The sequence below is a fragment of the Pecten maximus genome, chromosome 4 (assembly GCF_902652985.1).
Source record: "Pecten maximus chromosome 4, xPecMax1.1, whole genome shotgun sequence".
Taxonomy (NCBI): domain Eukaryota; kingdom Metazoa; phylum Mollusca; class Bivalvia; order Pectinida; family Pectinidae; genus Pecten; species Pecten maximus.
In genome coordinates, this window is record NC_047018.1 from 47,235,764 (window position 1) to 47,261,281 (window position 25,518).

At 37.0% G+C, this 25,518-nt stretch overlaps 2 protein-coding genes across 4 annotated transcripts in view; one reads left to right on the top strand and one right to left on the bottom strand.

The window, feature by feature from the left end:
* Window positions 1–148: 148 nt before the first annotated feature.
* Window positions 149–5,032, top strand: LOC117326276. Of its 2 annotated transcripts, none has more exons than XM_033882951.1 (4): window positions 149–272; window positions 1,116–1,205; window positions 1,889–1,954; window positions 3,421–5,032. In XM_033882951.1, the coding sequence occupies exons 2-4, from the start codon at window positions 1,120–1,122 to the stop codon at window positions 4,223–4,225; spliced, it is 957 nt and encodes a 318-aa protein (XP_033738842.1). In that variant the 5' UTR covers window positions 149–272; window positions 1,116–1,119; the 3' UTR covers window positions 4,226–5,032. The 2 variants fall into 2 exon arrangements, with proteins under 2 accessions (XP_033738842.1, XP_033738843.1); XM_033882952.1 differs by lacking the exon at window positions 149–272 and adding an exon at window positions 296–527.
* Window positions 5,033–7,941: 2,909 nt separating this feature from the next.
* LOC117326278 (HBS1-like protein) overlaps window positions 7,942–25,518 on the bottom strand; it is a 44,456-nt gene continuing 26,879 nt past the window's right edge. Inside the window, exons 8-18 of one of the 2 annotated variants that reach the window (XM_033882954.1) lie at window positions 25,126–25,285; window positions 24,473–24,585; window positions 23,909–24,025; window positions 22,174–22,407; window positions 19,282–19,455; window positions 14,945–15,040; window positions 12,583–12,686; window positions 12,181–12,281; window positions 10,869–11,013; window positions 10,172–10,244; window positions 7,942–10,128 (exon numbers count right to left, since the gene is read on the bottom strand). In XM_033882954.1, coding sequence (XP_033738845.1) covers window positions 10,191–10,244; window positions 10,869–11,013; window positions 12,181–12,281; window positions 12,583–12,686; window positions 14,945–15,040; window positions 19,282–19,455; window positions 22,174–22,407; window positions 23,909–24,025; window positions 24,473–24,585; window positions 25,126–25,285 — 1,298 coding nt within the window. In that variant the 3' untranslated portion in view covers window positions 7,942–10,128; window positions 10,172–10,190. Of the gene's footprint in view, window positions 10,245–10,868; window positions 11,014–12,180; window positions 12,282–12,582; window positions 12,687–14,944; window positions 15,041–19,281; window positions 19,456–22,173; window positions 22,408–23,908; window positions 24,026–24,472; window positions 24,586–25,125; window positions 25,286–25,518 lie in introns of both variants that reach the window. The other variant, XM_033882953.1, reaches the window with a different exon arrangement.

Genomic DNA, 25,518 nt, shown 5'->3' on the forward strand with positions numbered 1-25,518 from the left:
GTATTGATATTTTAGAAAAAACAAGAATCGATCAAAATTAATATCAAACCTGTCTTTATATACAATATGAAAGTAGTATTTATTAATTAATATAATTTTGAAAAAAGTCTATATTTATCATAACAACTCTAACAAACAAATTGACGTCATTCACAAGACAATATGGCGACGCGAAGTTTAGACTCGCGTAGTAAATTTGTGTAACAGTTTTTGTGCAAAACAGGACAAAATATGTGAAACTTGCAAAGTTTTGTTTTGCCAACGTTGGTAAGGTGAGTAAAAGATTGAAAATCAGTTGAATCGTTGAGGTATGCTTTTAATTTCCTTGTCTTGGAAACCCTTGACAGGAAGTGATTCAGCAATCAACATGTTTATAAACACAACCTGATGAAATGATTCTATTTTTAACATCATATCGCATGTTTCAAATGTTGTCTGATTCATTTAGCAACGAAGCTTAGACGATGTCAAACACAGATATATAGCTTGTTTTGATTGAATTTAAAGCAGTTGGACTATTACAAAAGGTAAACAGCTAGGAAACACGTGTTTGAAAAAAAAATCTCCATCTGACATTTTTATTAGTTTGTTGATATCACAGTCACAGGCCTAGGGATATGATTTAAAAGTTATGGATGAGATCGTCCATCGACCATGGGATTTTTACAATTCATTGAAATGTCCCATGTATCCTTTCTGCACAAAACAAAACAAAATGGATAAAAAAAAACTGTTACATAATATATATGTAGATGATAGTCATTCAATTGTGTCATTAAATTTGAAGACAAGATAGAATCTATATATATATTTTATTTTCTATTGTTTCTTAATTTTGCATAAACTAAGAAAAGGCTTGGAAATTTGATCTCATTGCTCTTTCCTCCTACATAGGATCTAAAATACAGTATTTCAGGGATATGGTCTCGTTGAATCACATTTTGATTTGATATTTAATTTTAATTTTGATATAGCAATGTTTGATTTATCATGAATACTTTCCTATCTGTATAGTACAAACAATAGGAACACGCACCATCTTCAATATTAACTACACTATATTCCATTGATTTGTAATTATAAATGTAATGGACTTAAAATTTTTCTGTTTCTAGTAAAATGGGAGATGATGAAAGCTGCAAAAGAGAGGAAAATACAACCAAACTTCCATCAGCATTCAAAAGGTTACGGGTTGAACCAGAAAGGTAATAAAAAGGTCTTTCAGAAAGCAAAGTTACGAGGTAATGACTAGCTTAAGCATGGCAGTATGTTTCATGATCATGATCCATCCATCAAAGTGCCTCTAATTGGTATATATATGAATAGTTTTTTTTTCCTGGTCAATTTGGGAAACTGCAGCATGGGTGAAATTGAAAACTTTTGTATTCCTGCATAAATCAAATGGGTAAATAAGAAATTGAGATGTTTTTTTTTTTTTTTTTTTTTTTGTGGCATATATATAGGTTGGAAATTTGGGGAAAATATAAGCTAAAAATATGCAAGCACCATACATATTTTTTCAGCAACTTCTATTACTGGTATATAGTTCTATGCAAAACCTGTTTTAGGATTACATGTATATGTGTATTAGATAATATAAAGGTAACAAACTTTATTATCAAGCTAAGTGTGCAAGTATACATAGCTGTTGTGCTAAATGCTTAAACGTTATATAATTACATCTTTCAGAATCCCGACTACCTCACTAAATATACAATGTAGTAATATTTTTTACATTACACAGTCCCAAATACTTGCTTCTTTACCAAATGTTAATTCCGACATCTATCAGTACATAGTAACAAGATAGTGGAAGTGTCCTTGTTTTTTCAGCCTGAAAGTTTCTACTGACATAAAGTAACTATCAAAAATGGCGTTGTTGTTTCAGTCCGAAAGTTTCTGCTGACATAGTAACAAGTGAAAGTGCCCTTGTTGTCCAGGACTTGTGGCTAAGGTATGTATCCTGATTCTCAATATACTTATCAAGACATCAAATTATAAATCAAGAGACATCAAATTATAAATCAAGAGACATCAAATTTTACATCAAGAAATCAAATTATAAATCAAGATATCAAATTAAAAAAATGAAGAAATCAAATTATAAATCAAGACATCAAATTAAAAAAATCAAGAAATCAAATTATAAATCAAGACATCATCTTTTTTTTACATCAAGACATCAAATTATAAATCAAGACATCATCTTTTTTTACATCAAGACATCAAATTATAAATCAAGAAATCAAATTATAAATCAAGACATCAATTGATACATCATGACTCATATTAATTCTGTTTAGTTGTTAAATGATACAAATAATGTTGTCTCTTAAGTTTGCAAAGAAAGACTCCCAAGATCTTAGAACTTTTAAATGCAAATTGGGAGTTAGAAAAGACTAATGAATTAAAACTCGAGCATGAGTCGTTGATTATATATACAATAAACATACTACACATACCATATTTGCCGGTAATTACAATGACAAAAAATTGAAGCGGAGTGATCATTAGGATGATATAAACAAATCTCATTGACTCTATATACCTAGAGGGGGGAATTAATCGAGGGTGATAAGTAGTGTTTCTGAAGCCATATTATATGGATTTTAGTATTATTTAGGGTATTCCTTGCTTCCAATGATATGAAGGCCATTATATATAAATTAGTTATGATACTATACTATGACGGGGACATTCCACATTGCTGAATTAGTACATTTCATTACTACCGACCTCCCTGGCTTTTTCTGGTAATTTACCATCAAAGATAGTTGTCTTGTATTTACAGATGTTATATACAATAAATTTTTGTGCTGTTAGTTACTAATTCATTGCCTACATGTCTATTTCTTGTTAATGTTCCTTCAGCGTTACAATTTTTAGGTGCTGTGAAACACGGCAACCTCAAGCTATGCTCGGCGGCTTTCCCCAAGAATAAATTCATTCAGAACTTTTGGGAAATTAAATATATCCGGAGCAGTTCAGGATGGGACCAGAAATGATTCTTCCCAAAAATTACACTAGATAATCTATCTCCTTCCATGAAGAACCTGGTATTAGTTTGTTATTTAGTAATATTATTCACACTTATATATGTTTCAAGACATCTGCTTGAGATATACAAGTTATAGAAAAACAGTTAAATCATATACAATGACCTGCATTATCCCTAAGTATTCCAAACTCTTTTCTGTGCAAAGTATTACGCTGCTGTCTGGTTTTATTTGTGTGACCAAGACTGGGCATGTATTGGAGAAGGGGTGCTAAATTCAATACAGCAAATATCTTCTTATGATCAAGACTATGTGGTACCAACATTTACCTCCATGTAGCCTGATCATTTACAATGTGTTGATGTTAATATGATACTGCGTTGGTTTTATTAATGATTAAATAAGATAAACTAATCACTTTCAGGGACAGTGGCGGGAAGCAGGAAAGATCAACGAAAAGTAGTGATAAACCCCATCTTAAGAAAAGCAGCAGTAGGATGGAGCCGTACCCTCAGGAAGTCATCTTTTCCATGCAGAAAATGACCTTGAAAAAGGAAGAGTGCAATACGAAACATTGTCGCTGCACTAATGATAGCGATACGGAAAACCGAAACAAGTACAACTATGCCAACGTCTCTGGATCTCCGCGTCGTTTAATTCGAGAAGCCAGACTCAAACTGCATCATTCAGAGAAAGACCGAAAGCATATCATTAGGTCAGCGAGACTCAAACTAATTAAGAAAGACAGGAAGAGTGATCCCACTGGCTTAAATGTGATGAAGCTTCCCCAATCTACCAATAATTCTTCTGATATTTCTGTATTTGGATCCGGTACTAAAAAAGTTCTTAGTGATTTTTCTAGTATGTGTATTTCGTCCAAGAAATCAACAGAGAAAAATAATTCTTTTGCTTCGTTTGATGTTGATCATCGACATAATTTAACTGGTGGTAGAAAACATTCTCGCGACATTGACACCAACGGTAACTCGCCTGGTTCATCCTGCAGTCCGAAAGCCAAGACTGCACGGCATTCTAAAACAAGGTCTGCCCCTGGCAGGTCCGTTGAATCGGTGGTTAGCAGGACCAGCCAAGATCAGGTCTTGGAGCGATCATGTTCACAGGAGGCGCGACTTGATGATATGACTGTGAACGAGTTAGCAGGCTATTTTGAAGATTTTGTTTATATCCCGAAAAAGATGTCAAGCATGGCTGAAATGATGTATACATGAATATTGCACCAAGTTTGTGTTCAGTGCTATTTGGTTCAAGTCACCTATTGCATATTGCTTACTACCTTTGGTCAAATATGATGTCCATTATTAATTTGTAAATACACCATTATTCAGATCCCCCCCCCCCCCCATCTCTCTTTCCCAATGTTTTGCTTGAAAAAATTACATCAGGCAATAATTTTCTGCAGTTTTGGAAATTCATACTTTCATGCAGTTTTTCTCATACAATTACATCATGATTTGAAGAGCAATTTTTACTTTTTATTCAAGAAATTTTCAAGGGAGATAACTTTGAACTTCACACTTACGAGAGGTTAAAACATTGTAAATTTATTCATTCGAGTACCGGTAATTTTTTTCGACAATTTCAGTTATGTCAGCTGAGATCTATAATTTTAGCTTTGTCAAATTTAAAATGTCTGCCAGGGTAGATAGTTGTGAATGTGTCCTATTTCATTATACCTAGTGTTTGATTGTTCGGACTTCGTTTCTGGAGATTTGTTCTTGTCCATTATATATTAGTGCCTGTATCACTTGCAGCAGTGCTCCATCTCTGTAAATAATCGGTTTTTGCTTTCCATATCTGGCATTATTTCATATTGTGCTCAAGAAAATAGAATTTGTTTGTTTTTTATTTAATTTTCTGATTTTGTGTCATACAAACAGAAGAAAGGCGGGTCATAGTACAAGGATTAAAAATATTAATTGCTGTAATTTATAACCTGATGTCATATATGACATTTTGAATTTGATATCAATTTCTTAATGTATATAATAAAATGTTCACTTTGTTGTTGAAAAGTACAAGTTGACTATCTTGTGATTTAAATGCATATATATATCTATATATACCCCAACCCAGGACTACAGGTTTGGTTAAGGAGTACCACCAATGAAATTTATTTAAGGATTGAATCTTGATTTGGTCGATTTCATGGGGTCATGAATTGAGTTGCTCTTGAGACAAATTCAACATGAACTGCTTCGCAGTTCATTAAATTTGCGAAGCAGTTCATGTTGAATTTGTCTCAAGAGCAACTCAATTCATGACCCCATGAAATCGACCAAATCAAGATTCAATCCTTATATTTCAATTGTTTTTTTTTTCGAATAAAAAAGTCGGTCTAGATATCAATGTCTCGAAGCTTGTGCAAGTCCAAATGCGGAAAAGCCCGAGGAGTTCCGGATTGTGCATGTCTAGTCGGTCGAGTAAAATAGTCCGCAATTTTAGGATTGAAAATAGCATTATTTTGTCAAAATAGAAGTATCTAGCATATCTGGTCTTTCATAGAATACATGTACAATTGCAAGAATACATCATAAATTTGATAATTTTAATAATTGTTTCATGTTTATACCAACAATATAGAAAAAGTGAAATCATTCCGCAGAAGGATTTTAACCATGTATTCATACGTACTGATCAGTGTTAATCTGGTCAAATTCATGAGCAAATGGAACAGATTAAGTTTGGTAGTTTCATTGAGTCCAACTTGAGTAGAAATTGAAATATTTAATAATACATAGAAGTAATAGGAAGAAAATCTAACCATGTATAGAAGTGATTTATTGTGGAGTCCTGGGGCAGGTAGATATTTCAATGGAATAGTGCTCCTTAAGATGAATTACTAGTTTATGGAAGGTTTAATTTGCTTGAATTGATACAAGATGCAGTAGACCATTGCATATCTGAAATGCTCCAGTGACATTCGTTCAGGTATATATATATATGCAGATGTTTAGATACATGTATGTGATTCTTTAGTAAGTACATATGTAGTGTTTTACTTGGCCGTTTTCGTTTTTGTCCAAACAGTTAGACCACTTGGACCGGTGTTGTTCGTTTATGAAATAAAGACGGACCTGGTGATTTTATATTGTTTCAGACGAGCCTTGTCAAAGACTTCCAAGGCCTGTATTAACATTTGCAGGTCTGTCAAGATATATGTTTGAAATATTACATTTAAAAACTGACAAACCGATTTTATGCATAAACGAACAGGCCTCTGTACTTGTGTGATCATTATCAGATACAAGTCCTGTTGGCTGTATATGTATGTCATAGTGAATACCATATGTGAACCATTTACCAATTACAATGTATGCATTTAAGACTCGTTGCCTGATCCCAAAATAGAAATAACAGCATAGCCACATAAATAGGAACATGTTCCAGCAACTCCATACATTCACTTTATACCCTTATATATATATATATATATATTATCACACAAAATATTGATACATTTATATGATAGATGTCAGTAATTATTCCCCGTCTAGTTATAAGTTGGCGAAGGAAAATAGCTGTTTTGTACATAATTGGTATTATTCTTTTCTATTATAAGAGCTACAGAGATTTAAATTATATCAATGATGATCAGCAGACAAGATTGTCTACCGAGCATGTTGTGGCTGCTGAATCATTGATTTAATTGAATATCTGATCGTGAAGTTTTGGTAACTTCGTACTGCACCGCAGCGATATTAATTAAACTAACACCGACAACCGACAACTCTGGTAGGATTTCTCTACAGAAAATATGTTAACGCTGAATGTCTACAATTACATTTCATGCTTCATTGACTTATTATCTACTAGTTTACCTCAATGTCCATATACATATATGATAATTGTAACAATTCTATAAAAGTCCATATTTATACATAATATCAAACTTGTATCAAGTTATTTAACTTATTACAGTACATCAAGACTACCAAATTTCCATCCTGGAAAAACCAAAATTTTCAAATTGATGCAAAAAGATGTGCTGAACTGACACAAGTGGAATGCCAAAAAAAAACATTTTATTCAATTTCGCAAATTTGTATTTTAGAATGCAATATCACGGATTTTCATCAAATTAAATAACCTGGTTTTCTAATTGTAAAACGTCCATATAGTCATATATAATCATACCCATAAAAAATATGTATAGATTTTGCTAAAATTTCAACTTGGAATTTTCATAAAACAAATATTGAAACGTTGGTTCAATATTCAATTTACGATTTACTTTCTGTTACAATATTGAAACCCTGACCAATTAGAGTCGACTATGCTATATTAAATTGATTATTTAGGGATTTCACTTAACTTCAATTTGTCTAATTAACCCTTGTATCTTATAAAGACAGAAATGTTTTACAGTATTGAGATATGGTGAGTGTATAAATTTAGTATGAAATGTCTGGTTTATCACACGCGGGTATGGACATCCAATTCGGCAGGTTTATTTAAGCATTGAACTGCTTTCAGTTGGAAGTTATGGGCTGATGTTTTTTTGTTAAAGCAAATTCAATGAAGTGCGCTAGCACTTCATGTTGAATTTGCCCTTGTCTATAGTTGGCATTCATCAGTCCATAACTTCCAACTGAAAGCAGTTCAATGCTTATATTTACATTTGACAACGATTGTTAAAGACCATATCCAGGAATTTTGCTCCGACAATGAATGGACAAATTCTTATCGTCAAAGACGGAACAGCCTTTTCAACAGCCATCTTTCGCTATCACCGACGTGACAATTATGACATCACTATAATAATGACGTCATAATAAAGATTTGGAAGTTATGGACTCGTAACCTTCAAGTGAGCTTGGTAACGTTATATAGTGGGGCTGCAGTGTAAATGTAAATATCAATGTATTAGAATGTGCTGTGGTACACAAGGTAATTATACAAATATAAATGACAGAAAATACCTCCATCTTTTCTCACACCTTTATTGCCAGGTACACCATATGCAGCATATCATGTTCATGATAACATGGAAAGAAAGGGATAACAACATGTACCCATCCCTGAAAACAGATACGTAAAATCAAAGGCCAGGACCAAAATTGTATTGTACAAGTTTGTGAATCGGTCACAAAAGCAATTCGGAAGAGAGCAATGAATTCTGATAAAATTCAATTTCGCTCAAACTGTCACACATTTCTTGTACTAATAACATAATGACCGGAACAAAATAATGGACATAATAATTGTTATATCTTTGTATTTTTTCTTTTTTCACAAACAATTATTCTGCAGATAAAATCATAACATACTCTTAAATATAACATGTCCTTTACTATGGCAAGTAGACTTAACCTATTCCACCCTCAACAAATTTTGTGGACTCTGCCATTCATTCATCATTTGAAGTCCAATATGGTCAGTAGGGGTGAAAGGTATAGAACTGGAGAACACACATATTGGATTGTGGGCTGAATTGTAAAAATCATTACAGAATTCATACAGTAAATATTGCTTAACTTCATCTTTTGTCCGGTAAAACTTTGGCATGACGAAAGGGAGCAATTTTTAAAGGAATGAGAAATAATTGATAAAAGCTTCAGAAAGTCAATTATGTTGTTGGTAATGTATTTTAGGTGGCAAAAAAGAGGATTTTCACACAGGTATGTAGGTTTCACTTTGGCTTCAACACAAACAGACACTTGTATAACAATCACATAGTTTGCTTATCACCATCAGAAACTCACAAGACTTGAATGAGGAAGCACAATCTCTTGGGTTTCCAACAATGATTTTGTGCCTGTATTCTTGAACAAACCAATTTCTTCTGTCACATGCATGTAATCACAAAGAAAAACGTTTGCAAGAGGTACATGTGTATGTCATAAATGACCACTCAGCAAATCCTTGCAACGTTCGCATTCATAAACATTCATGTAAAATATTCCATATTAAAAAAAAATTCAATCTATTTTTCATGAAATCTTCTACTGTTTATAGTTTAGTATCGAGACATTCATTGCAAAAATAAATTAATAATCAGCTGGTCAAACCTCTTTCTGGAGGAAACACATCAGTGATATGATATTGTCAATTTTCTGGGAATGAGAAAATATCTACAATTCTGTACTCCATTCTTAGTGTGCCTATATATATATGGCCTTGAATTGTAAAACAGCTTTCAAGTGTCACCTGCTATCTGCCTAGTTGAACCCATTTTTAAACTCTGCACATTCTATAAACAATTGGTATTATTAGAAACAGCTGATATGATTTCAGATTCACTATTAATTAAACAAATTGAGTTAATTAATTTGGACAATTATTCTCTTAAAGTAACTATCCTATATGATGCAGAGTGGATTAACATCAACTCTTTAACAATCTTGTTAGGGCTATTCCATTAAAATATCTACCTGACCCCAGGACTCCACAATAAATCACTTCTATCCATAAATTTTATAGGTGGTACCCCTTAACCAAGCCTGGAGTCCTGGGCTGGGGTAGATGTTTTACTGTAAAAGCCTTAATCAATGTATTCAGATTTTTGGGTGTACATCTGTATTTCAAAGTTTCTCTGATTTGGTGGTATTGAAGGTAGTTCCTTAAATTCAACATAACAGTAAATTGTTCATTCAAATTGAGTACAAATTCAGATGTAACAAAATAAGAACTGTAAATTCAACATCGTATATGCATATGTATTTTCTACATAAATAACATAAGCTGAAACAAAGCTGTCTGGTGTACCAGTCCAGGGCAAACATTCCTTCCTTCATTAGCAATATCCATGACCAGGGCCAATATTACACATATATCCATATGCTTTAATTGTTCATGCAGAGGGCCGATACTCCGCCATTACCATAACCAGGGACCAACACCTTCCCATCAACCATACAAACAGCGTGGGCTTGAGTTTTCTTCGAATCTCCACATGTACACCAACCTCATGTTTCATTTGAACACAAGTAGGACACAAGTCTGTATGATTCCATGTTTAACACAAAACCACAAAATGTATGAACATCTGTTTCTACAGATTCAAGAAAATCCATATTTAGGGCCTAATCTGTTTCTACAGATTCAAGACAAATCCATATTCAGGGCCTAATCTGTTAATACTACAGATTCAAGACAAATCCATATTCAGGGCCTAATCTGTTTTTACAGATTCAAGACAAATCCATATTCAGGGCCTATAACCTCCTCGCTTGATCAGTAAGCTGAAGCCCCTTGTGTGTCATCTGCTTTCGTTTTGCTCTTCAGGATCTACAATATGGTAAAGTATATGTCATTTGCAGCGAAAACTTACCATGATTAATCTTTAAATTTGTATAAATCAGGTGATTTTGATATTTGTCTACATTAAAGATAGATATGATTGTATATTGTATTACCAGGTATGTCTCTACATATTTATACATTTTTGTATACATGTATTATAAATGGTAAATATTTGTGTACTTTTTCAGGGAAAAAAATGACAATTTAAGAAACGTGAACAATTGTACGAAATTTATTCTTCACTCAACTATGTAAATCCTATCAATGAAATATATTATTCCCCAAAGCACAAGCTGAATTTGTTTTCTGTAATGTTTCCATGCTCTTTCTTGAAAATTGTCTTTCATTTCTGAATTCACATGAAAGGTTAAATCATCAGAAAATTGAGATGATTTTGTTTAAACTTTGAATTGATCATTTTTTTCATAATTATGTTGTTCATGTTAATTAAATCTATAAAGAATTACTCTGTGCAAGCAAAATAATAATATCTCATGATCAATTGCATCATTTTCAGGACACTTTCTAATGCTATGCTTCAAAACCAAATCTACTTTCTAGATATCTCTGCATCCAAGACTTGTACATTACATTTATCAAGAATCATACCTCCTCTACCAAGCCTGCAGCTATCGTAGAACCACTGTATCGCAACATGAATCTTCCGAGGTCTTTAAAATCCTTATATAGCTCGAGGCAGACTGGTCTCTCAAACTCAATCTCTATCACAGCACTGGTATTCTTTGTCAAACATCTAGAGAAAAAGTACAAGTACTTCATCAATACAAGGATAGTCTTCAATAACATTATAAAATAGCTAATAAAGACAGGTTTGTTTATACATGAATTTAATTCGACAGAAAATACGAAAATAATGCACATGGATTTTCATCATATCTGGCTAATGCATATTGTGGTCACTACAAACATTGAATATCTGAAATTTCCTTAAAGACAGAAAGATATGTGAAAGCTTTACCTTTTTAAAACAGTAAGTTACAATTCGTACGCAAGAAACTAGAAAATGTCTGTAAGACATAAATGCCCCCGCTGCCACTTGACACGACATCCCGGAACCTTAGCAGTTCCTGTCAGGGCTTTTCCAGTAAAACATCTACCCCACCCCAAGACTCCAGGTTTTGTTAAGGGGGAACAACCCATAGAATTTATTTTATAAATTACATATATTATAGGAAGGAAATCGAACTATGGATAGAAGTGAGATCAGGTAGATATTTTAATGGAATAGCCTGAGATTAGCTAGTTATATTGCATTGGGACGGGACGCAACACGACGCAACGGGATGGACATAAGTAACACTATATGTCAACCATTTCATGGCGGGGGCATAAAAATCAGGAAACATAATTATATGTCGAGTTATCCTATAACATGAGGCCGCTGGATGACTGCAACATGAAAGTTTCTCGCTGTGTAATCCTCTAACATTGTTGCTGGTGTTCAGGAATCATTCCACAGAATGATATATCGGTGTACAGTTGAACCTCATCATCTAGAAGTCAATTAGGTCACAAAAAACTTTGAGATAGCTTTTGTTTGTTTGTTTGTTTTTGTTTAATGTCCTATTAACAGCCAGGGTCATTTAAGGACGTGCCAGGTATTGGAGGTGGAGGAAAGCCGGAGTACCCGGAGAAAAACCACTGGCCTACGGTCAGTACCTGGCAACTGCCCCACGTAGATTTTGAACTCGCTACCCAGAGGTTGAGGGCTAGTGATAAAGTGTCGGGACACCTTAACCACTCGGCCACTACGGCCTTGAGATAGCACAAGTATTCGCAGGAACAGCGTATACTGTATACTTGTATATAATTTTAATTGTCGGAATCACATTGTTTATTCCAGTTCAGCAGAGTCTTTGAGTAATCAGTTTTCCTGACAACAAAGTTTGACTGTACATACTTAGGTCTGTTCTTCAGCACCTCTCCTGAGCTTTTATTAAGTTGACTGACAAGTCTTTTGATGACTGCTGGCTCAGTGATTGACTGGTAGTGGAATACAACCTGTTGGTAAAAAATGTCAGGTGATGAAATTTGTAATTTATATTCAAACAATAAATCTAAATTCTTTGTTTTAAATTAGCTATCTTTATTATAAAACCATGAGTTCATATTGATATCAACAAAAATCTTGACCAAGCTTTTATGAATCTTATGTACCCCAACTTAAAGGAGCAAATGGTCACATGGTCAGACATTTTAAAATGTTTTAAGGATCCTTGATGACACAGACTGCAGGTCAATATAAAAAGTTCTAATGATCAGACAGTTTAAAATGAATCCTCAGACGTGGCAAATATCGTACCATGAAACCCTTAGTAATTGGGATTTCTAGATTAAACAGCACCACCCTCGCTCGGATCCTCGTGGCACAGTGAATAGGATTGGCTGGATCACAGACTACACTCCCTGTCAACAGTAAACATCAATTATAAAAACAATACCAACTTTATTTACCTTACAATAATTACTAAACAAGTACATTATCTATTAATCACCCCTGTTGGGTCTGATAAAAGTGCCCTAAGAGGCTTCCGGTGGGAAGAAGCCGGCGTACCCAGGGAAACCCCACATGGTCTGGCTGATGACCCCGTACCTATTTATGTCCGATTAGATTTTGTACCCGGATCTTAACCCGACCACCAAAGTTATATCAGCTATTAATAACAAGAGGCCCAGGGGCCTTAACGGTCATCTGACTCTAAATTAAAGACCCTTATAATATTGTAGTATACATTCTCTGCAGGTTTAGTGGCACTGTTGGCCATGGTGGCCATCTTGGATTTCTGACCTACCTTAAAAATAATAACACTTGGCCATGACCATCTCAGGATCATTTCTGGTAAGTTAGAGCCAAATCCCACAGGTGGAATTTTAGAAGAAGTTTGAAATATGTGTTGTTCAGGAAAAACATGATTGCGCAATCATGTTACAAAATGGCCACCATGGCTGCCATGTCAAAGTTTTTACGAGGCCGAAAAATAACAACACTTTGTTACCTCTCTTTCCTTAACATCCTCACCAATTTCCAGCTCAATGGCACCAGTGGAACTGGAGAAGAAGTTTAAAATGTGTTTTTCAAGATGGTTGCCATGATGGCCATCTTGGATTTCTGTTCGACTTGAAAAATAACAACACTTGGTCAGGACTATCTCAGGATCATTTCTGGTAAGTTAGAGCTGAATCCCACTGGTGGAATTTGAGAAGAAGTTTGAAATAGGTGTTGTTCAGAAGAACCATGATTGCGCAATCATTTTACAAAATGGCTGCCGTGGCTGCAATGTCGAAGTTTTTACGAAGCCGAAAAATAACAACACTTTATTGGCTCTCCTTCCTTAACATCCTCACCAATTTCCAGCTCAATCGCACCAGTGGAACTGGAGAAGAAGTTTAAAATGTGTTTTTCAAGATGGTTGCCATAGCGGCCACCTTGGATTTCTGACCGACTTGAAAAATAACAACACTTGGTCAGGACCATCCCAGGATCATTTCTGGTAAGTTAGAGCTGAATCCCACTGGTGGAATTTGAGAAGAAGTTTGAAATAGGTGTTATTAAGAAGAACATGATTGCGCAATCATTTTACAAAATGGCTGCCGTGGCTGCAATGTCGAAGTTTTTACGAAGCCGAAAAATAACAACACTTTATCGGCTCTCCTTCCTTAACATCCTCACCAATTTCCAGCTCAATCGCACCAGTGGAACTGGAGAAGAAGTTTAAAATGTGTTTTTCAAGATGGTTGCCATAGCGGCCATCTTGGGTTTCTGACCGACTTGAAAAATAACAACACTTGGTCAGGACCATCCCAGGATCATTTCTGGTAAGTTAGAGCTGAATCCCACTGATGGAATTTGAGAAGAAGTTTGAAATAGGTGTTGTTCAGAAGAACCATGATTGCGCAATCATGTTACAAAATGGCTGCCGTGGCTGCCATGTCAAAGTTTTCACGAAGCCGAAAAATAACAACACTTTATTGGCTTTCCTTCCTTAACATCCTCACCAATTTCTAGCTCAATCGCACCAGTGGAACTGGAGAAGAAGTTTAAAATGTATTTTTCAAGATGGTTGCCATGGCGGCCATCTTGGATTTCTGACCGACCTGAAAAATAACAACACTTCCTCAGGACCATCCCAGGATCATTTCAGGCAAGTTTCAGCTCAATCTCACCAGTGGAACTTGAGAAGAAGTTTCAAATGTGTTTTCAAAATGGCGGCCATGGCGGCCATCTTGGATTTCAGACTGACCCGAAAAATAACAACACTTGGTCAGGACCATCCAAGCATCATTTCAGGCAAGTTTCAGCTCAATCCCACTGGTGGAACTTGAGAAGAAGTTTGAAATGTGAAAAGTTTACGCACGGCGGACGGCGCACGACGGACGGCGCACGGCGCACGACGACGGACGAAACATGATGACTATAGGTCATCCTGACCCTTCGGGTCAGATGACCTAAAAACCAATACAAAGACTATAAAACTGTGTCCATAGTTTTACATTACACTCAAAACAATGATACAAGATCTGGGCAACTTAAATTTATAATTTTCACTAACAATGGACTGGGTAAAAATTAAAAGCAAATACTGGTAGAGACTGTTTCTACATTTATCGAACACCTTTAAGATCTTATAATGGTGGCTGGAGTTTATAGATAATGAAATACAAACCAAGATTGACATTTGTCATGTCGATGCCTGTCAAGGTCAAGGTCACATGGTCCCCAGCAAATGCACACATGGCTGACAGGTCCCCTAACAAGATCCCTGTAAGCAAAGTTGGTATTAACAAACATTAGCATCCTAAATTTGTACAGTCTAGTTAATAATGTAAGGCCAAAATAAAAATAAAGTTGGTTTGGCCTTACCCGCCTGACCCAGAAAAAATGTGCCTACTCAGAAAACTTTATTGTGAAAATTTTTCTTTTTTTAATGACTTGTCCGTTCCGGATATTTATGCCCAGAAGTTGGTTTGCAAGTTTGAAAATATGTATTGCAAACCCAAATAAGCTTTGTGTGTGTTTCTTTTGTTTAAGATCACAAAATAAACAATGATTTCCAAACAGCTAGGTTATATTATGGTTTGTTTTTGTGTTGAAGGTTGAAAATCTGTTTTCAGAACTGAATAAAAAAAATGTTCATCCCTACCTACCTACCTACTGGCTTTTGTTTATTTAGCGTTTTGGTTTCTTTAAACCATAATTTAAATTTCTAATATTGATTATATTGTTCTGTATGCGATTATATATTGTTTCTACTGAGACCTTAATTGTGTGCCGTTAGCAAGCCCTCCTGCATGAGGACACAATATTGTTCGGAGGCTGGAAGAAGGGCTCCCCAACCCTGGCAACCCCTATCAACTGTAGATAAAGATATATACATGTATAATTATGGAGGAGTTATAAGTATGTATATTAAGTATGTATATATATTTATATTTCCATTGCTTTGGGAGTAAAATATTTAAACCTTTAAAAAACAAGAGGCCCAGGGGCCTTAACGGTCATCTGACTCTAAATTAAAACCCTTATATTATTGTAGTATGCATTCTCTGTAGCAAGTATATAGTGGCACTGTTGGCCATGGTGGCGATCTTGGATATCTGACCGACCCAATAAATAATAACACTTGGTCTGGACCATCTAAGGATCATTTCTGGTAAGTTAGAGCTGAATCCCACCAGTGGAATTTGAGAAGAAGTTTGAAGTAGGTGTTGTTCAGGAAAACCATGATTGCGCAATCATGTTACAAAATGGCCGCCATTGCTGCCATGCCAAAGTTTTTACAAGGCCGAAAAAATAGCAACACTTTGTTGGCACTCCTTCCTTAACATCCTCACCAATTTCAAGCTCAATGGCACCAGTGGAACTGGAGAAGAAGTTTAAAATGTGTTTTTTAAGATGGCGGATATGGTGGCCATCTTGCATTTCAGACCAATCTAAAAAATAACAACACTTGGTCGTGATCATCTCAGGAACATTTCAGGCAAGTTTCAGCCCAACAGCACTGGTGGAACTTGAGAAGAAGTTTAAAATGTGTTTTCAAAATGGCGGCTATGGGGGCCATCTTGGATTTCGGACCGACCCGAAAAATAACAACACTTGGTCGGGATCATATCAGGATCATTTCAGGCAAGTTTCAGCTCAATAGCACTGCTGGAACTTGGGAAGAAGTTTAAAATGTGTTTTTCAAGATGGCGCCTATGGCGGCCATCTTGGATTTCGGACCGACCCGAAAAATAACAACACTTGGTCGGGATCATCTCAGGATCATTTCTGGCAAGTTTCAGCCCAACAGCCCTGGTGGAACTTGAGAAGAAGTTTAAAATAAGTTTTTCAAGATGGCGGCTATGGCGGCCATCTTGGATTTTGGACGGACCCGAAAAATAACAACACTTGGTCGGGATCATATCAGGATCATTTCAGGCCAGTTTCAGCTCAATAGCACTGGTGGAACCTGAGAAGAAGTTTAAAATGTTTTTTACAAGATGGCGGCTATGGCGGCCATCTTGGATTTTGGACCGACCCGAAAAATAACAACACTTGGTCGGGATCATATCAGGATCATTTCAGGCAAGTTTCAGCTCAATAGCACTGGTGGAACTTGAGAAGAAGTTTAAAATGTGTTTTTTCAAGATGGCAGCTATGGCGGCCATCATGGACTTCAGACCGACCGGAAAAATAACAACACTTGGTCGGGATCATCTCAGGATCATTTCTGGCAAGTTTCAGCCCAACAGCCCTGGTGGAACTTGAGAAGAAGTTTAAAATAAGTTTTTCAAGATGGCGGCTATGGTGGCCATCTTGGATTTTGGACCGACCCGAAAAATAACAACACTTGGTCGGGATCATATCAGGATCATTTCAGGCAAGTTTCATCTCAATAGCACTGGTGGAACTTGAGAAGAAGTTTAAAATGTGTTTTTCAAGATGGCGGCTATGGCGGCCATCTTGGATTTCGGACCGAACCGAAAAATAACAACACTTGGTCGGGATCATCTCAGGATCATTTCAGGCAAGTTTCAGCTCAATAGCACTGGTGGAACTTGAGAAGAAGTTTAAAATGTGTTTTTCAAGATGGCGGCTATGGCGGCCATCTTGGATTTTGGACTGACCCGAAAAATAACAACACTTGGTCGGGATCATCTCAGGATCATTTCTGGCAAGTTTCAGCCCAACAGCACTGGTGGAACTTGAGAAGAAGTTTAAAATGTGTTTTCAAAATGGCGGCTATGGCGGCCATCTTGGATTTCGGACTGACCCGAAAAATAACAACACTTGGTCAGGACCATCTCAGGATCATTTCAGGCAAGTTTCAGCTTAATCCCACTGGTGGAACTTGAGAAGAAGATTGAAATGTGAAAAGTTTACGGACGGCGGACGGCGCACGGCGCACGGCGGACGACGACGGACGAAGCATGATGGCTATAGGTCATCCTGACCCTTCGGGTCAGATGACCTAAAAAAAATACTTTTAAATTAGGTCATATTGATAACGAGCTTGAGAAATAGCTGATAAAAAATAACTATAAATACATATCTGGACATACGCTTATCAAGAAATTCAATAACGGAGACCTGTATACATTATACAGCTGCATATACACCAAATTACAGTTCTATGTCTGTATCCGTGAAAGAGTTAATGAATGGAAATGGAAGTTATGGCGGAATAACGGCAAAGGATACAAGAGGCCCAGGGGCCTTAACGGTCATCTGACTCTAAATTAAAACCCTTATATTGTTGTAGTATGCATTCTCTGTAGCAAGTATATAGTGGCACTGTTGGCCATGGTGGCCATCTTGGATTTCTGAACGACCCAATAAATAACAACACTTGGTCTGGACCATCTCAGGATCATTTCTGGTAAGTTAGAGCTGAATCCCACCGGTGGAATTTGAGAAAAAGTTTGAAATAGGTGTTGTTCAGGAAAACCATGATTGCGCAATCATGTTACAAAATGGCCGCCATTGCTGCCATGTCAAAGTTTTTACGAGGCCGAAAAAATAACAACACTTTGTTGGCCCTGCTTCCTTAACATCTTCACCAATTTCCAGCTCAATCGCACCAGTGGAACTGGAGAAGAAGTTTAAAATGTGTTTTTCAAGATGGATGCCATGGCGGCCATCTTGGATTTCTGACTGACCCGATAAATAACAAAACTTGGCCAGGAACATCTCAGGATCATTTCTGGTAAGTTAAAGCTGAATCCCACTGGTGGAATTTGAGAAGAAGTTTGAAATAGGTGTTGTTCAGGAAAACCATGATTGCGCAATCATTTTACAAAATGGCCACCATGGCTGCCATGTCAAAGTTTTTACGAGGCCAAAAAATAACAACACTTTGTTGCCTCTCTTTCCTTAACATCCTCACCAATTTCCAGCTCAATGGCACCAGTGGAACTGGAGAAGAAGTTTAAAATGTGTTTTTCAAGATGGTTGCCATGACGGCCATCTTGGATTTCTGATCGACTTGAAAAATAACAACACTTGGTCAGGACTATCTCAGGATCATTTCTGGTAAGTAAGAGCTCAATCCCACTGATGGAATTTGAGAAGAAGTTTGAAATAGGTGTTGCTCAGAAGAACCATGATTGCGCAATCATGTTACAAAATGGATGCCGTGGCTGCAATGTCGAAGTTTTTACGAAGCTGAAAAATAACAACACTTTATTGGCTCTCCTTCCTTAACATCCTCACCAATTTCCAGCTCAATCGCACCAGTGGAACTGGAGAAGAAGCTTAAAATGTGTTTTTCAAGATGGTTGCCATTGCGGCCATCTTGGATTTCTGACCGACTTGAAAAATAACAACACTTGGTCAGGACCATCCCAGGATCATTTCAGGCAAGTTTCAGCTCAATCTCACCAGTGGAACTTGAGAAGAAGTTTGAAATGTGAAAAGTTTACGCACGGCGGACGGCGCACGACGACGGACGAAACATGATGACTATAGGTCATCCTGACCCTTCGGGTCAGATGACCTAAAAAGTAAAACATATTGACTTACCTTTGATGGTGGCCATTTCTCCATACGGCATGACTTGGACCTTGTCACCAGTTTGTACAGACCCCGCCCCCACCCTGCCAGTCACACTGAACCCCGCCCCCATTCCTTTGAACACATCCCCTACTGTCAGTCGCAAGGGCTTGTCTAGCTGGCGGGTCACTGTTTTAAATTTATCTACGGAGAGACAAAATAAAAATTCAAAATCAGAGATCTCAGTAAAATGAAAATTATAGTCAACAAAACACACACTTAGCAAAGAGACAACTACCGTAATGATATATTTTTTTAAAAATTGCAATGATTTTAAACAAGAGGCCCATGGGGCCTGTATCGCTCACCTGGTTGGATTTGACCAAATGTCAAAATAATGTTCATGTTCAATTTGTTAATACATTATACAAAAATGTACTCTCTGAAAGACCATATGGATTATTTTTTACAACATAATGGTGTTTAAAGAAACTAAGTCCCTTAGGATGGGGAAAACCCTTTGGCCTATGTTTACATAAGAATTGTGTTTATCCCTTAATGCCCAGCGTTACTATACATAGTTATGGGATTGAGGGTCACAGTAGCCATTTATGCAAAATCTGTTCCCCCATCACCACGGATGTTTCTGACCAAATTGGGTTCAAATCCATTTAAAACTCAAATCTCTATTTCCCCTATTTGGCCCCTCCCTTCAGGCCCCTTGGTGGTCAGAGTCAATATTTATATAAACTCTCTTTCCCCCTTCCCCTAAGAATATTCCAGACCAAATTTGGTTCAAATCCATTAATAACTTTATGAATAATAGCGATTTAAAGGATAAACCCCTATTTCCCTATTTGGCCCCGCCCCTCAGGTCCCTAGGGGTTAAGAGTAAAAATTTATGCAAACTCTGTTCCCCTTCTGCCAAGGATGTTCCTGACCAAATTTGGTTCAAATTCATTCATAACTTTATGACTAGTAGCGATTTAAAGGAGTAACCCTATTTCCCCTATTTGGCCCCGCCCCTCAGGCCCCTGGGGGTTCAGTGTAAAAATTTATACAAACTCTGTTCCCCTTCTGCCAAGGATGTTACTGACTGAATTTGGTTCAAATTCATTCATAACTTCATGACTAGTAGCGATTTAAAGGAGTAACCCTATTTCCCCTATTTGGCCCCGCCCCTCAGGCCCCTTGGGGTTCAGAGTAAAAATTTATACAAACTCTGTTCACCTTCTGCCAAGAATGTTCCTGACCAAATTTGGTTCAAATTCATTAATAACTTTATGACTAGTAGCGATTTAAAGGAGTAACCCTATTTCCCCTATTTGGCCCCGCCTCTCAGGTCCCTAGGGGTTCAGAGTAAAAATTTATACAAACTCTGTTCCCCTTCTGCCAAGGATGTTACTGACTGAATTTGGTTCAAATTCATTCATAACTTCATGACTAGTAGTGATTTAAAGGAGTAACCCTATTTCCCCTATTTGGCCCCGCCCCTCAGGCCCCTGGGGGTTCAGAGTAAAAATTTATATACAAACTCTGTTCCCCTTCTGCCAAGGATGTTCCTGGCCAAATTTGGTTCAAATTCATTCATAACTTTATGACTAGTAGCGATTTAAAGGAGTAACCCTATTTCCCCTATTTGGCCCCGCCCCTCAGGCCCCTGGGGGTTCAGTGTAAAAATTTATACAAACTCTGTTCCCTTTCTGCCAAGGATGTTCCTGACTAAATTTGGTCCAAATTCATTCATAACTTTATGACTAGTAGCGATTTAAAAAAGTAACCCTATTAACCCTATTTGGCCCCGCCCCTCAGGCCCCTGGGGGTTCAGAGTAAAAATTTATACAAACTCTGTTCCCCTTCCCCCAAGGATGTTCCTGACCAAATTTTGTGAAAATCCATTCAATACTTTAGGACTAGTAGCAATTTAAAGAAAAAGTTGACGGACGACGGACGACAGACGACGGACGACGGACGCTGCGCCATGGCATAAGCTCACCGGCCCTTCGGGCCAGGTGAGCTAAAAATAGTCCCAAATTAAATGTTAACATGAATTGATAGTTATAAACTTTATCAGGGAGTTTTAGAACTATGGGAGGGGGTTAGTTGAGGATAAATACGGTACTGAACAGTTAGGTATACTTTGGGAGGGGCTTATTGAGGAAAAATATGGTACTGAACATTTTTACTATGGTACGGGGCTTACTTGAGGATAAATATGGTACTGAACATTTATACTTTGGGAGAGGGCTTATTGAGGATAAATATGGTACTGAACATTTATAGTATGGGAGGGGGCTTAGTTGAGGATAAATATGGTTCTGAACATTTATAGTATGGGATAGAGCTTACTTGAGGATAAATATGGTTCTGAACATTTATAGTATGGGATAGAGCTTACTTGAGGATAAATATGGTACTGAACATTTATAGTATGGGAGGGGGCTTATTGAGGATAAATATGGTACTAAACATTTATACTATGGGAGGGGGCTTACTTGAGGATAATTATGGTACTAAACATTTATACTATGGGAGGGGGCTTACTTTAGGATAAATATGGTACTGAACATTTATAGTATGGGAGGGTGCTTACTTTAGGATAAATATGGTAAAGAGCATTTATATTTTGGGAGAGGGCTTATTGAGGATAAATATGGTACTAAATATTTATACTATGGGAGGGGGCTTATTGAGGATAAATATGGTACTAAACATTTATAGTATGGGAGGGGGCTTATTGAGGATAAATATGGTACTAAACATTTATACTATGGGAGGGGGCTTACTTGAGGATAATTATGGTACTAAACATTTATACTATGGGAGGGGGCTTATTGAGGATAAATATGGTACTGCACATTTATAAAATTTAAGGCGATTGAGTTGAGGATAAATACAGAAAGGGACTGGAATTTAACCTACCTATCTGTTCAACTAGTGTGCAGCCTCTGTACCAGGCAGACAGCTGGGGCTCGGATACGGCCTTCGCTAGGTTCTCTCCACTCAGTCCACTACAGGGAATGAAGGAAATGTCCGTGTCCCTATATCCGGCTGTCTTCAGGAAAGCTCCTAGTTTCTTAGTGACTTCATCATACCTGTCCTGTGACCATTTGACCGTGTCCATCTTATTCACCGCCACAATCAACTGAGACACACCTGCAAAAAATTAGTCAAAATATAGTTTATTTTCCTTTTTAAAAAGTTTAAACCGTATGATAACTGTACAAATGAATAATCATCTGACAATAAGCATATGCCTGGTAATAAGTCCATACCTGCTAAATAATGTTATAAGTCCATGTCTGGTAATATGTCTTATGTCCGGCAATAAGTCCATGTCTGGTAATAAGTCCATGTCTGGTAATAAGCCCATGCCTGGTAATAAGCCCATGTCTGGTAATAAACCCATGTCTGGTAATAAGTCCATGTCTGGTAATAAGCCTATGTCTAGTGATCTGGTAATAAGCCCATGTCTGGTAATAAGCCCATGTATGGTAATAAACCCATGCCTGGTAATAAGTCCATGTCTGGTAATAAGCCCATGTCTGGTAATAAGCCCATGTCTGGTAATAAGCCCATGTCTGGTAATAAACCCATGTCTGGTAATAAGCCCATGTCTGGTAATAAGTCCATGTCTGGTAATAAGCCCATGTCTGGTAATAAGCCTATGTCTGGTAATAAGCCTATGTCTGGTAATAAGTCCATGTCTGGTAATAAGTCCATATCTGGTAATAAGCCCATGTCTGGTAATAAGCCCATGTTTGGAAATAAGCCTGTGTCTGGTAATAAGCCTGTGTCTGGTAATAAGCCTATGTTTGGAAATAAGCCCATGTTTGGAAATAAGCCCATGTCTGGTAATAAGCCTATGTCTGGTAATAAGCCTATGTTTGGTAATAAGTCCATGTCTAGTAACAAGTCCATGTCTGGTAATAAGTCCATGTCTGGTAATAAGCCTAAGTCTGTTAAAAGCCCATGTCTGGTAATAAGCCCATGTCTGGTAATAAGTCCATGTCTGGTAATAAGCCCATGTCTGGTAATAAGCCTATGTCTGGTAATAAGTCCATGTCTGGTAATAAATCTGCCTTTGGTAATAAGTCCATGTCTGGTAATAAGCCTATGTCTGGTAATAAGCCTATGTCTGGTAATAAGCCTATGTCTGATAATAAGCCTGTGTCTGGTAATAAGCCCATGTCTGGTAATAAGCCTATGTCTGGTAATAAGCCTATGTTTGGTAATAAGTCCATGTCTGGTAATAAGCCCATGTCTGGTAATAAGTCCATGTCTGGTAATAAGCCTATGTCTGGTAATAAGCCTATGTTTGGAAATAAGCCCATGCCTTGTAATAATCTAATATCTGATTATAAGCTAATGTCCAGTAATAATCTGATGTCCGGATATAAGCCCTGGTAACAAGACCATCCCTATATATCGCTGTTCATTATAAAAAAACGCTAACAAATTCAATTTCAGTGCCCTGTTCAAGTCCATCAACCTACTTCAGGTCAAGAGATTATTTCAGGATAAAATGGTACAGTAAAACCAGGCTGAATTGTATCCTGTCTAATTCAGACCCCTGTCTATACCAGCTATGATATCTATAGTCCCACCACTTTCCCTCATAGCAGCCTTACTTCAATGTTATTAACACTCTACTTACCCAATGATCTGGCTAGAAGAGCATGTTCCCTCGTCTGACCTCCAGTCTCAAAGCCTGTCTCGAACTCTCCTCGTGCAGCGTTCACAACCAGGATACCAACATCTGCCTGAGCAGTACCTTTCAAATACAGCACAGAAAAGTAACTTAAGGAAGCATGAACAAATGTCCAGGTTTACAATAAATATATCATCAATTAGTAGGAAAAACACTGAATACAAATCTGATACAATTTAGTGAAGTGCAAAATAAGGTGATCGGTAGATATACATACAGCATATAGGGTTGTTTTTCTAGTATAATTGGTGTCATTTGTCATTTTCAAGGTGGGGTCTCGTTGTAGTAGCTGGTGACTACCTCACTGAACCTACAGGAGGCCTGTTGCATGCCATTCAGAAAAAAAAAGGATAAAGTGTCTTGTCCAAGGACACAACCATGACAGCAGAGACCGGCCTATTTCTCAGCTTCCCGAGAAACACAACAAACTCAGGTAGGGCGGTCAAACGCGGCCCACGCTTAAACCGGCTACACTATCATGGCCCCCTCGTTGTCATCATTGTCACTTACCTGTGATCATATTAGGAATAAAGTCTTTGTGTCCAGGAGCATCTAACAGTGTCACTGCTTTCTTTGGAGTTTCAAATTTTGTCTGAGCAATATCCATGGTAACGCCACGAGATCTGAACAATATCAAAACGATAACTGTGATGGACAACTGTTACATATAAAACTAAATCATGAGGTATGTTACTAAGAATTTGTCACTATGTAGAAATGCTTAATACATGTATATGAATGTTGATATTATCACAAAACTGGCTTATTTTGTCATGTCATATGGTCATGTCAGGATCAATTCATGTCATAAAGTCATGTTATATATGGTAATGTCATATGATCATGTCGTATAGTAATGTCATATGATTATGTCATATGGTCATGTCATACGGTAATATGGTCATGTCATGGTCATGTCATATAGTAATGTCATTTTTTTGTCATATGGTGATATGATGGTCATGTCATATGGTTATGTCATAAAGCAATGTCATATAATGATGACATAAGGTCATGTCAGAAATATTGTAAGACACACATGTTTAGAATACTGTTGTGATGCCAGATGTCACATGACTGTTTTGGTGATGGAAAACTTACCATTAGAGTTAGATTAGCCTACTTTTAATGAATGTTTCTAATTATAGAAGAATATGACAAACCTCTCCTCCTCCGTCTCGTCGAGTACCCAGGCGAAGGCGAAGGAGCCCTTCCCAACCTTCTTGGACTCTTGTTCATATTTATGCATGGACTTCTTGTTGACCATACCTAGCTGGAACAACAAGTGGCCCATCAGGGTGCTCTTCCCAGCATCTACATGACCTGTCAAGGACAGAACCCAAATAACACTTTACTGAAGTGTTACAAAAATTGCTCAGCTGATCAAGAATATGTTTTTTAATGAATAGAATCTTACATCTGTATACCAGGTAAATGAAACATGGACTTTGCCTCATTTGATTTTAGAATGATTTAATGTCACTCACATCCACCAATCGAATGGAAGATACTATTTTAGGACCAGTAAAACCTTCATGGTTTAAATACAGATCAGA

Excerpts from the sequence above, each read along its gene's own strand:
- LOC117326276 (XM_033882951.1), top strand. The coding sequence starts at position 1,120 with ATGGGAGATGATGAAAGCTGCAAAAGAGAGGAAAATACAACCAAACTT. Across the intron at positions 1,206-1,888 it reads TTACGGGTTGAACCAGAAAG|TCCGAAAGTTTCTGCTGACA; the intron begins GTAATAAAAAGG and ends TTGTTGTTTCAG. Across the intron at positions 1,955-3,420 it reads GTCCAGGACTTGTGGCTAAG|GGACAGTGGCGGGAAGCAGG; the intron begins GTATGTATCCTG and ends AATCACTTTCAG.